Raw genomic sequence first — 13426 nt, forward strand, 5'->3', positions numbered from 1 at the left:
TGTCCCTGAGAGCAGTTTCCCAAGGGGTCCTGTTGACCTCAGAGTTCCATTAGGTTTCTTTGCAGTGAGGATGCATTGCTGGCTTATGCTCCACTTGCAGTCCGACAAGAACTCCAAGTCCTTTTCTGCAAAGCTTTAAATGTATGTTTTTCTTTCATGTGAATTTGTTCCTGATGTCAATGGGAAAAACAATGTACACAAGCTCTGAGATTCATTTCACCTCACTTTGTCTTTAATGTCGTCTAATTGTATCACCCAAGGTATGCTATCATAACTAAAGGTAAAGAATTGGCATTTTGGGGTACAAATTCTCTGAGCTTTTTTGACAGGTGTTTTAGGATTAGATGGGTGGCAAAAAAAAAAACCCCAAATCTCTTTCTCCTTTGATTATAAAGACAGTTCATTTCACTTGTGTATAGATGATTATATCATAGACATCAATCAGCATTAGGTCTGACGAATCTAAACATGTATTTATTAATTTGGTTTTCTGCCTTTTTTTCCCCTTTTTTTGACAGGTCCATTCCAGAGTAAAAGTGTGAATTAGAACAATGTTCTGATGTATTTCAGCTTTTGGAGACAGATCAGCCGTTGTGTCCTGTGTTTATGTGACAATATATTTACTGCAGATTGTGTTGCATATTTTCTTATTGTGTTTTGGTATAAAATGCAATTTATGTATTTATTTTCACAGGCTAAATTCCATTGATGTTAAGTATCAGATGTGGAAATTAGGAGTTGTTTTCACTGATAATGTAAGTTTATCAGTATCTGTTTGTGTGCGTATATATATATGCATATATTCACCTTCTAAAGAGCAATATATGCTTGTTAGCCCAAAGCATTTCAAGAATGAAATACTCTTTATTTCATTTAATTTACTACATAGTTTAAGAAAATCTTGGAAAAGTAGAAAGAGATTACCAAAATCTTTTCCCAGACATATAGGTGTTAGCCTCTAGAACCTCAGTGAATTCCCACCACCCTTCTGATATGCTTTATTCAAGAGCACTGTGCTGTAAAATATGAAACTGACTATATAAATTCTTATTGCTATTTTTTGTATTGTTCATAAACTTTATGATGAACACATGAATATTCCTGGAGCACAGTCAGATTAGTATAAATAGTGAATGTGGAATCACTAGTATTTGTATCAGTGCAACTGATAGTACTACACTACATAGTACTACACTACACATTCTACACCAGCTGGTGTAGAATGGGGATGACGATTTTAATAGTCTGAAAAAAATTAGTCTTTAAAAACAAACAAGAAAAGGATTGGCAAACATGACCATTTAAAGTGTCTTGCGGTTTAAGGACGTGATCATCATATGATTATTAAAAGTCTTATGATTAAGGCTTACCTAACTTGGCTTATTTTACTGATGGAAAAACTGGTTGGGAGATAAACAGTTTTGGAACTTGGAGTGCTGGAGAATTAGAGTGTAGTCTGACTTTAGTCAGGAAGGGATGATCAGTCTACAGAGAGGATGATTTGGAAAGAGTTAAGAGTTTGTTCAGGATTACAGTTTTCCTAAGGGAGGGACTGTAATTTCTCTTAGCAATATGTACTTGTGTTTAGGACCAATAAAAACTAAATGATAGAGGAAAAGGTGAAAGTAACATTTGTAGCAATAGTTAGTAAACTACTTAAATATTGCTTATATGTTTAAGCAGTAGTTTTACTAGTTTGAATTAATTAATAAATTCTTTTGTTGCTTGCAGAGTCCTTTCGTTTGTCATTAACTATCTTAGTACTTTAATATTTTAGTGTAATTATTTAGAAAATAATAAAGGAAAACATAATTTAAATTAGAAAAACTGTTTACATCAAAAACATTAACAAATACGGGTTTAGGAATTTCAAAATTAGTTTCCACAAATTAAAATTTAGAATGTCAGTTTTCACTGTGTCTTGTGAACTCTATTTCCTGATTTAATATTTTTGTACAAAAGCAAAACTCTCTAAGATCTGTAGCAAATTCTATGTAAAAAAAAAAAAAATAAGGCATTAAATTAAAGGCATTTACAGGCATTAAAGTAAAGCACATTCAAGCAATTTCTACCTTTCTTTAATGTTTTGAACTAAGTTAAAGATAATAACCATGAGTTTTATTTTGTGATGCACTTTTTTTTCTATTAGTCTTTCCTTTACCTAGCGTGGTACATGACCATGTCTGTCCTTGGCCATTACAACAATTTTTTCTTTGCTGCTCATCTCCTTGACATTGCAATGGGATTCAAGACATTACGAACTATCCTGTCATCAGTGACCCACAATGGCAAACAGGTATCAACTGTCATCTGTTTTCAGGCTTTTTTACTTAAGAAGTACACAGGAACGATCACTTCATGACTTAATCCAGCAGCTCTGCAGATTGACAACAGAATTGTTCTTTCATCATGATGTTTAGAAATTGGATCAGTGGGGAAATTATACAGTGGGGTTTATAAGCATAAGAAAATAGGATTTGTATACTTGACAATTTCTAGCTATTGTGAGCAACTTTGTCATAAAGCTGCAGTTTAAATTTTTTTTCAGATTGATCTAAAGAAGGTCCAGTTGAGACCCAGTTACTCCTTCTGTTGGAGGACTATTTGAGAAACTCAGCTCTGTGATAATAAGAAAGTTTGTCTTAAAGAAGCTATAAAATCTGAAATTGCATTTCTGATCTAAGTAAAGAAAATAACTAAGACTTTTCATCTACTCAGACCTGTTGTAGGAATGACATTTAATGTAATCTAAGACTTTGCGTTCCTCAAGTCTGATTGCCTTTCTGGTTCAAGAGACCTTTGTAATCAATTTTTAATGATAAAAAAACCATCCTTAGTCTGCTTAGAAGATCTTCCAACAAGTCAGCCAATATAATTCTTATACAAGAGGGCTGGGAATGAAAATATATAGGTCTTCTCTGTAGTGTATATCTATGTGCTGTTGTAGTAATTTGGAGCTTCAGCTCTGTCCTTATACAATAGTTTCTTTAGAATTGTGGTGGTAAGTGCCATTTTGAAATTGATAAGTAGCAAGCGTTTTTTTTTCATGGATTTTGTTTATTTTTTTAAGCAAGTTTGATACTAGAGAAACATAAACCCATTAGCGGTGGTTTTTTATGTGTGTGAATGGTGACTCATTTAATTTTGCATTCAAATGCACTGTTATTGTCAACATATTGGAAGAAGTAATACGTATTTAGATGGATACAGTTTATATTTCAAAATAGCTAGTGAAGCACATCACACACAGAAGACTTAATTATGAACTCACCCTGACAAACTATTATTTGTTTTAATTTATATAAGAAACTTTCATTTGTGGAACAAAAATTGTGTCTTGAAAAGCTACAGAAACAAACATACAGCATTCTTTGCCTTTTAAAGAACAGAATTTCTTAAATTCTTAATTCTGATTTCTTAGAAGAAAAACAGTGTAAAAATCAGTCTGCACCTGAAGTATGTGAAGTAGGCTACCTTTTAAAAATAGTCCTGATGTTTTAGCAAATTTTCTGTGAAGTGAGGAGGCATTATTTATGATAAGGAACTTTTTAGGTCTGGCAGCTATGCAAGTGAAATATCAGTTAGCAGAATAATGCAGTTCACTTCCAGCTGTTTTCCATAAAGCTCAAGGCAAAATTTCAGTGATGCTGCATTTGAGCAGTGAAATGTTTGTTGCTGCTTCTCTGAGGTAGATATTAAAATATAAGGAAGGGTTTGTTTTATACATGATTTTGTAAATTGTTGCAGTATTAAATCAGAAATATTATATTGCAGTTATATAATAGGTGACATTATATAGCAGTACTGTTACTATTAGGTAGTAAACTTTCAGATATTTGTGCCTGATTTTGTGTTTTTTTATGATTCTAATGTATTGTTTGACTAGTATGTATCTACTAGATTTTGCAAGATTTGTCTTTGTAATTATGTTTCTGAAGCATGTGTTTCTTTCAAAATAAAACAGGTGAAATTCACATGCTTTTCATGAAAATATGCAGATATATTTCCAAGTATTATGAAGATACGCAATGAGACCGAAAACTTACAGTATTCCTCCGCTAGTACATATAGATTATTGCTACTTTCTTTCTCTTTTTGCAAAGAAAATTATATAGCATAACTCTGTACTGGTGTTATAGTCACTTTATAATTTTGTCTTCCAGCTTGTCCTAACAGTGGGATTACTGGCAGTAGTAGTATATTTGTATACAGTAGTGGCATTCAATTTTTTCCGCAAATTCTACAACAAGAGCGAAGATGGTGATATGCCAGACATGAAATGTGATGATATGCTAACAGTAAGTCTTATTTTGCTTTTTAGATATTTTCTTAAACTGTTATGTTTTTGTCCTGGCCTGCTTGTAATTCCAGTTCCTAATTGTATCATTAGGCAGCAGCAGGAAAGGCTATAATTGAAGACAAAGCAACAAATACAAGGAACATTCCTGACAACTAGATATACGTTATGCATTTTAAACAAATACATCTATAAATGAGCAGAAGAAGTGTGATGATATTCTTTGCTGTAGTTTCTTAAAGAATGAAAATCAACTGCAGGCTGCGAAGCTGAGCCAAGTCAGTTAAAGAGCAGTATTGCTGCATCTTGATGTTCTACAAGCCATTGAGGAGGGTCAGTTGTAGGCAAGGACTTTCATAAGTAATTTAGGTACTGAAATGCTTGTTTAAGCTTGGAAATCTGTTGCTTTCCCTTAGCATAAATTGTCATGATTATCTTCAGTTGGCGATTCCGTTACCGAAATCTCTTCTGTGCCCAGAACCACTGAAAACTATTTTGTACTTACTGAGACAGTGTCAGACTTTGCGATTGTGCATGGTAGGTAGACTTTAAAACAAAGAATTTCTAAGGTGTGTTACAGTTAATTCCCTTCTAAAAATAATCATGTGCAACAAAGTTAAATATATTTCAGTGTTGTGTATTCACTTCTAGGAAATCGACAGCATTTAAAAGCCCAGTAATTAGATAAGCTGTGGAAGCAAACTAAACAGTGGATCAGGTAGCTCAGAAAGGTTGTGCAGTCTCCATCCTTAGAAGGTTGTAATGACCTAATTGTATAAAGCTGACAGTAACTTTCTCTGAGCTCACAGTGGGCCCAGACTGGAGCAGGATTTAGACAACAGACCTCCTGAGGTCCATTCTGACCTGACCTGCTCTGTAATTCTCTGAAAATGCACTTACAGAAAGACTATAACATTGTACAGGACTGAGTTAGAACAATGTGTCGTATGACATAAAATCAGGGTTGTCTTTTGTAAAAGTGTTAAGACTTGAGAAGTGATGTTAAAGAAAAAGTAGAGACTATATTTTTATTTTAGAAATAGAAAACTAACTTTTAAAACTTTTTAGGTAACTAGCAGTACATTCACTGATTGAGTTAATGATTGGCTTTAAATGCTGAAATAAAAACAGTTTCTAAAAATTTACATTTGTCAGCCATTGGTCACTCAGCATTGTGTGTTACTATACCCTACAATTCCCTACACAGGGGATTTTGAGGATGACTGTGGCATAGAGATAAGAGAGTGGATTTCTTTCTAGTTAGGTTTTAGGAGTTAGTTATTGTTATTCTCATCACTACTTTTTGATAGGGAGTGATAACCCTGTCACTGTAGTTTGCAAAGGTACTTGAAGAACCAGCCCCCTGCTCCAGAACTCTGAGAATGATATAATAATTTTCTATTAAATTGCAGCATGATGGATTGGAAATTTTGTGTTGTCAGCATCCCATGTAACTATACCAAGAGACCTATTATGCCATTTTTCAGATCATACTTTCACCGTACTAGTCTCAGGCTTTTTCCATTATTAGCCTGTCCTCTGCACAAAGATTCTCAAAGATTTTTTTGTGTGGTTTGTTTTTTTTTTTTTTTTAAATTTTTGTTTGAAACAACAGTGATGGGGAAAGTCATTCACTTTTGAGCTAGGAAAATAGAAAAGGTCATGTCTGTGGTGGTAACGTTATTTCCTTTTTGCACATTACTGAAATGATTGTATGTGAATCGTGGTGGGCTGCTGGGCTTAGGGTAGTTGAAGAACATGAAATGGACCAGCTTCAGCTCCCTCAAAGCTCCCCCATTTCAGCTCCCTCAGAAATATACATAACCTCAAATGGGAGAAAAACATGACTTGGCATAGTTTGACATAGTATATAGTTGCTAGACCATTGTGGGGTTCTGACAGTTACTGAATTTGCAACAATGCATATTTTTGCTTTTAGCTACAGACAAATTTTGTATCACTTTGTTTTGTGTTTTCTAGTGCTACATGTTTCACATGTATGTTGGAGTACGTGCAGGTGGAGGCATTGGTGATGAAATAGAGGATCCAGCAGGAGATGAATATGAAATATATCGTATTATCTTTGACATCACTTTCTTCTTCTTTGTGATTGTCATCCTGCTTGCAATTATTCAAGGTATATGTTTGTAATGCACGGTGGGACTGAAAACATTATTTAGCAGTATAGAGATCTTAGTGCTTCGGTAATCACACATCTAAGATTCGATCAGGATAGCAGGGCAGATGATAAAGCACATGTTTATGTAGTAAGTCACGCTCAGCTGGCTTTTATCAATATGTTTTTCTTCCTTGTCTCTGTAAAATCCAGGCTTTACCCGTATCAGTGGAAACAAAACAAAGTTTTTGCTGTGTGAATCCTTGTTTGTCTACAGTTTGTCTTCTCATTGCCCCTTATGAAAGCCTTCTGTAAATGATCATCAAGAGAAATGATTAGAAATCTTGTGGCACACCTTAAAATTGTCTTTCAACATAACCCACCCTTTGTGAGCCAGTGTTTAGTGTCTGGCAAATCTTCAAAATGGTGATATTGGTGTGAAAACTGGAACATAGCTTTAAGAGGTTTCATCTTTTATTATATAAAAACCTCTGAGTGATGCCTGTTTACTTGAGCGATGTCAAAGAGTAAAGAAAGGTGCTTGGTATGAAACAGCTTTAGTGTATGCTGGTTAATGACAACGGGAAGTCTGCTGACATCAGGTTAGCTTCTGAATTTGAGTGAAACTATTCGACTGATAGTATGGCTCACTGTTGTAATATGCATAGTGGATACTTAATTTTGGAAAGTCAGGATGTTCTCTGTTATGTTTGTATTAATGATGTCTAATGTTATTACCTAAAGTACTTAGAAGCCCCATCTGTTTTACACATCATGACTTCCAAACTCTGTAAAGCATGCCCATAAGGACTTTTATTAAAGTCTGCACAAATTAACAGAAGTATATTCTTGATTTTGGAAACATGTGTTATGATTTTTGTTACGTCCCATTGCCATTATAAATGGTGATACCTTATTACTTTCAGTTAGCTAACATATGATGATTTTTACAGCAGTAAGGATACTTTCTCACTTCCTACAATGAAGTTTAGAACGTGAGACTGAGCTTGGGCTAAATTGCTTAAAACTCTTAATCAAGCAACAAGTTTTTATAGGGCTTGGGGAGGGTACAAAATTTTTTATAGCCTGAAGTGGCATATCTCTTAGTGATTTTTATTTCATTTTGTGATTGGCTGAAGAGTAGAAGCCTTAGCTGTCAAGCTTTGAGTATAATTCTCATCTGGTATTCATCAATTTTACAGCACAGTAGTGTCAGTGATTGTGGAGTTGGTCCTTAGTTGTATTTGTGTAAGTGAAGGGACAATCATAGAGAATTTATAATCTGAGCCATAGAACTTGTGCTAGATTTTCTTCTACTTTCTGAATCTCCCTGAAATGACCCATTACTTCTGTACAGCTCTAACAGTGGAACCTTGTACTACATGGAAACCGTGATGAGAGAGGATGCACAGAGCTCTGGACTTCTTTGCATCTGTTGTGAAATAAATCCCTGAACTCTGTTAAATGTACTCTGAATACACATTAAATGAACTCTGTTATATGCAGTAATATCCTTTCTATAATAAAGCCTTTGTCACTGTAAAACCACATATGTCTTGATGCACTGAGTCAAGGTCAGAGTACTGTGAATAAGACAGAAGTCTGCTTGTACCATTTTATAATTCCAAATGGTGCTGCAAGCTGTGTTACTAGTAGCCATGTTCTTTGACTTGCTCATTTTTTTCACATATTGAGTTAGTTTTTATGGTCTTTGGAATGTACAGTGGCTTCTATTATTTCTGCACAAATTGTTGCTTAATATTCTTTGTCAGAGTTACCCTGGATTTCCAAGTATTTTTTGTCATAGTTGTGTTCTTGAACATTAACTATCATTTTAATTTAAACCCTAGGTTTAATTATTGATGCTTTTGGTGAGTTAAGAGACCAGCAGGAGCAAGTTAAGGAAGACATGGAGGTAAGAACATCCAGTTGCTGAACCGTAACCTACTTTCACATCTCATGAATACCAGTTTTCAATCAAAATGTGATGTAGCTAGTGGAAATTTTTTTAAACTAAGAGGAAAATACAATTCTGTACACGATCCAATATCATACAGCGTACTGGATGAGAGAGATTCTACTCTCACATCACAGTTCATTAGATGAGAAAAATAACTGAGATTTTTTTTGACTTTTTTTTTGTATGTATTACGATATAAGAACTTGCATAAATAGTTCTGTTAATACACAATAAAATTCTTTTTACACTATTTTATGTAAAGAAACCTCTCCTGTCATCCAGATGCTCTACTAGCACTTACTACTCTTTGCTACCTCCTGTGGAAGAGGTATACCATGCTTTGACAGATGCTAGCTGCAACCTTGCATGTTTCTTTACTTGGGACACAAACCCAAGTTGTCTAAACTGATACTCTGCTTTGGATTTGTTTGGCAATTCCTACTATAGATTTTTTTTTTTTGTATCAACTGTGGCTAGTTTTTTGGTGTCAGTGATAAATTAACATAATATTCAGACAAAAAGCCTAACAGCTTATTTTCTCATGACTTTTTAAAGTTTAGGCTAATTCTTATATCTTCATTTTTATAAACAAGAAAAATATTTGTATGTTGCTGTATATTATAATGAATTATGTGTCTGCGGCTATTTAAGTAAGTCTTTTACATCTACAGACTAGAGGTTTCTAACAGAGTGTTAACACTGTCATGTTACAGTTCATATCAGATGTACTTTCTTTGGTTAATCTGTGTGTGATAGTACTTGGTGATTTTCTATTCTGTCATAAAGTATGGCTGTAAGAACTCAGGAGTTGCAAACCTACTGTTTTTAGTAATCTAAACTTTCAGCATATTCAGCTTCAGCTGGACAAGCACAACAGACATTAAGGTAAATATTGCCATATATACAGTGAGCGTTAAAGTGTTAAAGGAGGAAAAACACAGCTTTGACCATTGTATGCCATTCTTTATTCTGGTACCTGTTCACTTATACCTGCAGAGATTTTTTTTTTTTTTTTTTTTTTTAAACAGTAAGAAGCTATTCTGGTGGCAGTTAAACTTCCATTCAAGTGTTTTGTCTGAGGTATCCAGTCCTAGTTGTTAAAAGAAAAATCTTTTTGTTCAGCACATATTATGTGTGATGCGTTATCATTTTCAAGAAAAATGTTACAACTTATTGGCCTTTTCTCAAGGCGTGGGAGAGTTATATGTAGTGTTGAAGTGTTCTGTATTCTTTCTTCTAGACAAAGTGCTTTATCTGTGGAATAGGAAATGACTACTTCGATACAGTGCCCCATGGCTTTGAAACACATACACTACAGGAACACAACTTGGCCAATTATTTGTGAGTACAGTAAAAAAGAATTCCTCACTAACTCATGACCCTTGCAGCCTCTGCGAGTACCCGATTAGCTCTTTTGCCTAAGAGTCAGTACTGTTTGGCTTTGATGAGAACTCATAGTTGGTGTTCATGGACAAGAAAATGTCTATTATGATTTTCAGATTAGAAAGCTTAGAAAATCTTCATTTAAACTAATTTGCTATTTACTCTAAATAAAACTGAATCGCTTGAATTTTAGCATACTGTTCATTGAACAATGAGTGAATGCCAGGTCTCAGGAAAGTATATTCAACGGGTCTCGGAACATTATCATAAATAGAACTCTGGAACTTGTAAGTCCATGAACAGCATTATCTCTGTATGTACTGAAAAATATTAATCCCTCTATGATTTACCTAATGTTTCCAAATATTGTATTCATAACAGCAGTTTCTTTCCTTCTAGGTTTTTTCTGATGTATCTTATTAACAAAGATGAAACAGAGCATACAGGACAGGTAGGTTGAACAAGTGTGTGAATATCAACAAGACTGATTCTAAAATAAAATGTTGTGATTCTGTAAATCGTGTAACACATGTCATTTCTACCAGGGAATCTGTATAATGAAAAGCACATTTAAGTGGTGTGACATATCCTTTACTGTTCTCCCTACTGCCTAGAAATAGAGGCTTGCTTTAATAAATAATAATAAAATTAAAATAAAATAAATACTCAGAAAGAAAAAAAAACACAGGTGGTTCAGAAAATATTGCTTTTCTACAAAATACCTTTAAAGGCCATTTTGTTTAATATATTGTAGGTAAGCATGTTTTGAAATGACTGATGCAGCATTTCTATGATGGAAAATATTCTGCTTACTCTGGTATTGTCTTATAACCAGCTTTAATTGAGCTTTACAGTGCTCCTGCAATAAGAACTAAGCTACCTGATCCTCTTCTGTGTGTTTCTCCAGTGCTTTTTGACTAGGTAACAAAAATCCAGAAGCTAATCTAAACTCATCAAAATCATTAACATGATTTTGTAGAGTAATATACAAAAACCTGATATGCACACAAGCAAAAAAAGCAAATCACTGTATAAATAAAAGAGGGATAAAAAAAAAGTAATGGTTGGTGCTTTATCATTTAATCAAGTTAATTTATTTAAATTTTGTTTCTTCCAGGAGTCCTATGTATGGAAAATGTATCAAGAACGGTGCTGGGAGTTTTTCCCTGCCGGTGATTGCTTCCGAAAACAATATGAAGACCAGCTCAACTAAGCAGAGAAGAGGATTTCCAGAAGAAAATATGTCTGCATATTTCCCAACTCTGTCGGGAAAAGAGGAAAATGTATAACAGATTTCTTAAATCCCCAAAGCTCTGTGCTTTTTGGAGCACCAAAGCTCTGTTTTTAATGACCCAACTGTGCTTTTATTTTTTTGTGTATTTGCTTTGAGAACACTGGAGTAAAGAACAATGAAGTATAACAGCAACTCTGGAAAACAAACCAACCACTTGCACACACAAAAGATAAACCTATACATAACATGCACACATAAGAAGGGACTTGAGACAGCTTATTTCTGAAACTGCCAGATGATGCCCTTGTCTATAAGATCACACATGGGGTGACATGGTAGCAACACGCATTCAATCTGTTTATTTCACCATCTTGGAAGGAACTATACGTAGTTCACAGAGCACTGTAAAAGATTGTTGTGGACACTAAGTTATGGGGAAATAGTGCCTTACTATATGTGGGTTGAGCTATGCAGAAGATGAGTGCATGATGACATTGTTTTGGGTTTTTTTGTCTTCCCTTTCTTCCAAGTTAATATTTATTTTGTAGTTTTGGTGGGTTTGGGAGGAAGGAATTTGATTGTGCACATCTTTTTAATAAGACTGGAGTGTCTCAGGACAAGATTAGGTTATTCTCATCAAGTTCATTTCACATTTACCTTCCTCTTTAGCTTTTGCTCTTATTTTGGTAATGCTCTGTTACAACACTGCAACTTTATGAAATCTTTGTATGAAAACAAGACGACTGCAAAAAACACTTTAACAAGAAATGTTTCATTGCATGTTTATGATGCAAGTTTAAAACAATCAAAAAAAAACAACCTTGAGAAGCAAGTTGATCAACATGAAAAAACATTCACAATAATTATATCCATAGTAATAAAGTGTTGTGGGCTTTATTGTACATCTGGAACAAGTGTCATCAGCAACAATGTATATGTTATGAATTTGACCGTAGTTTTGGTTTCTTTTCTTTTCCTTTCTTTCATTTTTGCCACCTGTGATCGATAGTGGAGTTGAAAATTTTATTGTTAAATTATTTTTTAAAAGCAAAGCTGAAGCAATATCCATTCAGGGACTCCATCAGTTGCATCATGAAACACCAACGATGTGTACATCACTCCATTTTGAGTCCTTTTCAATTGTAATGCCTTTACAAATAAAAAGAGAGATTCAGAATGGAAACAAGCTGGTTTTTCTAGCATTTGAGGGTTTTGTTATCAAGTGTTTTAATTAATCCCTGAAGTAATTTCACCCACTTCTAAACAGGATTAAGTTGTTGTTTCCTTAATGAAAGTTGTTTAGGTTTGGTTTTTTCTCCTGGACTGCCTGCTGTTCTGTTGTTCCCACTCATTTCTTCACAGGCCATAGTTTTGTCACAAAAATAAATAGGTTGTATTCAGTTATAACTAAGAAAAATTATAACTAAAGGAATAATCCTTTAAAAATGCTACTTCTATATTCTTAAAAGGTAGGCTTTCCATTCAGCAGATTGTGAATATTGCTATGCTGAAACTGGGATTCTGATGAGGATTCTGGTAAAATTCTCTCAAATTCTATAATATTTGAAGTTGGGCAAGCTGGTGGTGGTGGGAGGGGCAGGTATAGCAGCTTCAATTTTTATTCAGGTTTTAAATCACCTCCACTCAGTTTGGAGTACTCATTCCAGCTTTGCTTCCTGCCTATTTGGCATAAATTCATACAACACTTTTAATCAGCCCTCCTGAGATTTGCATATAATATTTAGAAATCGGAGACTGATGTTTCTTTTCGGGTGTGCAACATGACAATATTGTTGTTTGACACATGAGCACATGCGCTGTTTTGATTTTACACATTATTTTGAGAAATAGATGTCTAATGAGCCTGACTGTTACATCAAGATCCCTTTGTCTTGAAAACAAATTCAAATGGACTTTGTAGGCAAGTACTAGAATAAAAGTGACATGTTTTTTAACCCCAACTTCCATGTCATAAACCTGGCATATCCTTGCTGTTGAATCAATTATGGTATATAATGTATATACATGAAGCCAAACTTAAAACACTAGAGTTTTTCAGAGTGAGATATGATGATGATATGGTGATGCGAAAAGTCTCTTTTTAAGTAGAAAAAAAATCTTCATTTATTAAATTACTTATAACTTTCACAGAAGCAAATTCCTACAGTTAATAATTGGCTCATGAGAGTTTGCAAGGTTAATGTTCACTGCTGAGAAAGAATGGCAACTGGTTTTGGCAGACCTTTAGAGCCTGTTTCATGTTGTCCCCTTTGCAATGGCTGTACACTTTCCATAAGTCCCTGAAACTTGGCATTTCCATTCGTCAGTGTGCAAAACTTGCCACTGTGAGCATTTTTCTTAACCGCTTAACACATCTAATTCAAGAAAAGGAACTCACTTTGAAATTAAAAATAAAAGTATGTGCCATAAGAGACT

The 13426-nt window shown here is 34.3% G+C and overlaps 1 protein-coding gene across 1 annotated transcript in view; it reads left to right on the plus strand.

Moving 5' to 3' along the window:
* RYR2 (ryanodine receptor 2) overlaps positions 1-11151 on the plus strand; it is a 388712-nt gene extending 377561 nt beyond the window's left edge. The window contains exons 98-105 of the mRNA XM_054062870.1: positions 695-755; positions 2150-2296; positions 4164-4298; positions 6278-6434; positions 8264-8328; positions 9614-9714; positions 10156-10207; positions 10874-11151. Of these exons, the coding sequence (XP_053918845.1) occupies positions 695-755; positions 2150-2296; positions 4164-4298; positions 6278-6434; positions 8264-8328; positions 9614-9714; positions 10156-10207; positions 10874-10969 (814 nt within the window). The 3' untranslated portion in view covers positions 10970-11151. The remainder of the gene's footprint in view (positions 1-694; positions 756-2149; positions 2297-4163; positions 4299-6277; positions 6435-8263; positions 8329-9613; positions 9715-10155; positions 10208-10873) is intronic.
* Positions 11152-13426: the final 2275 nt, after the last annotated feature.

This window comes from Cuculus canorus, chromosome 3, assembly GCF_017976375.1.
Source record: "Cuculus canorus isolate bCucCan1 chromosome 3, bCucCan1.pri, whole genome shotgun sequence".
Taxonomy (NCBI): Eukaryota; Metazoa; Chordata; class Aves; order Cuculiformes; family Cuculidae; genus Cuculus; species Cuculus canorus.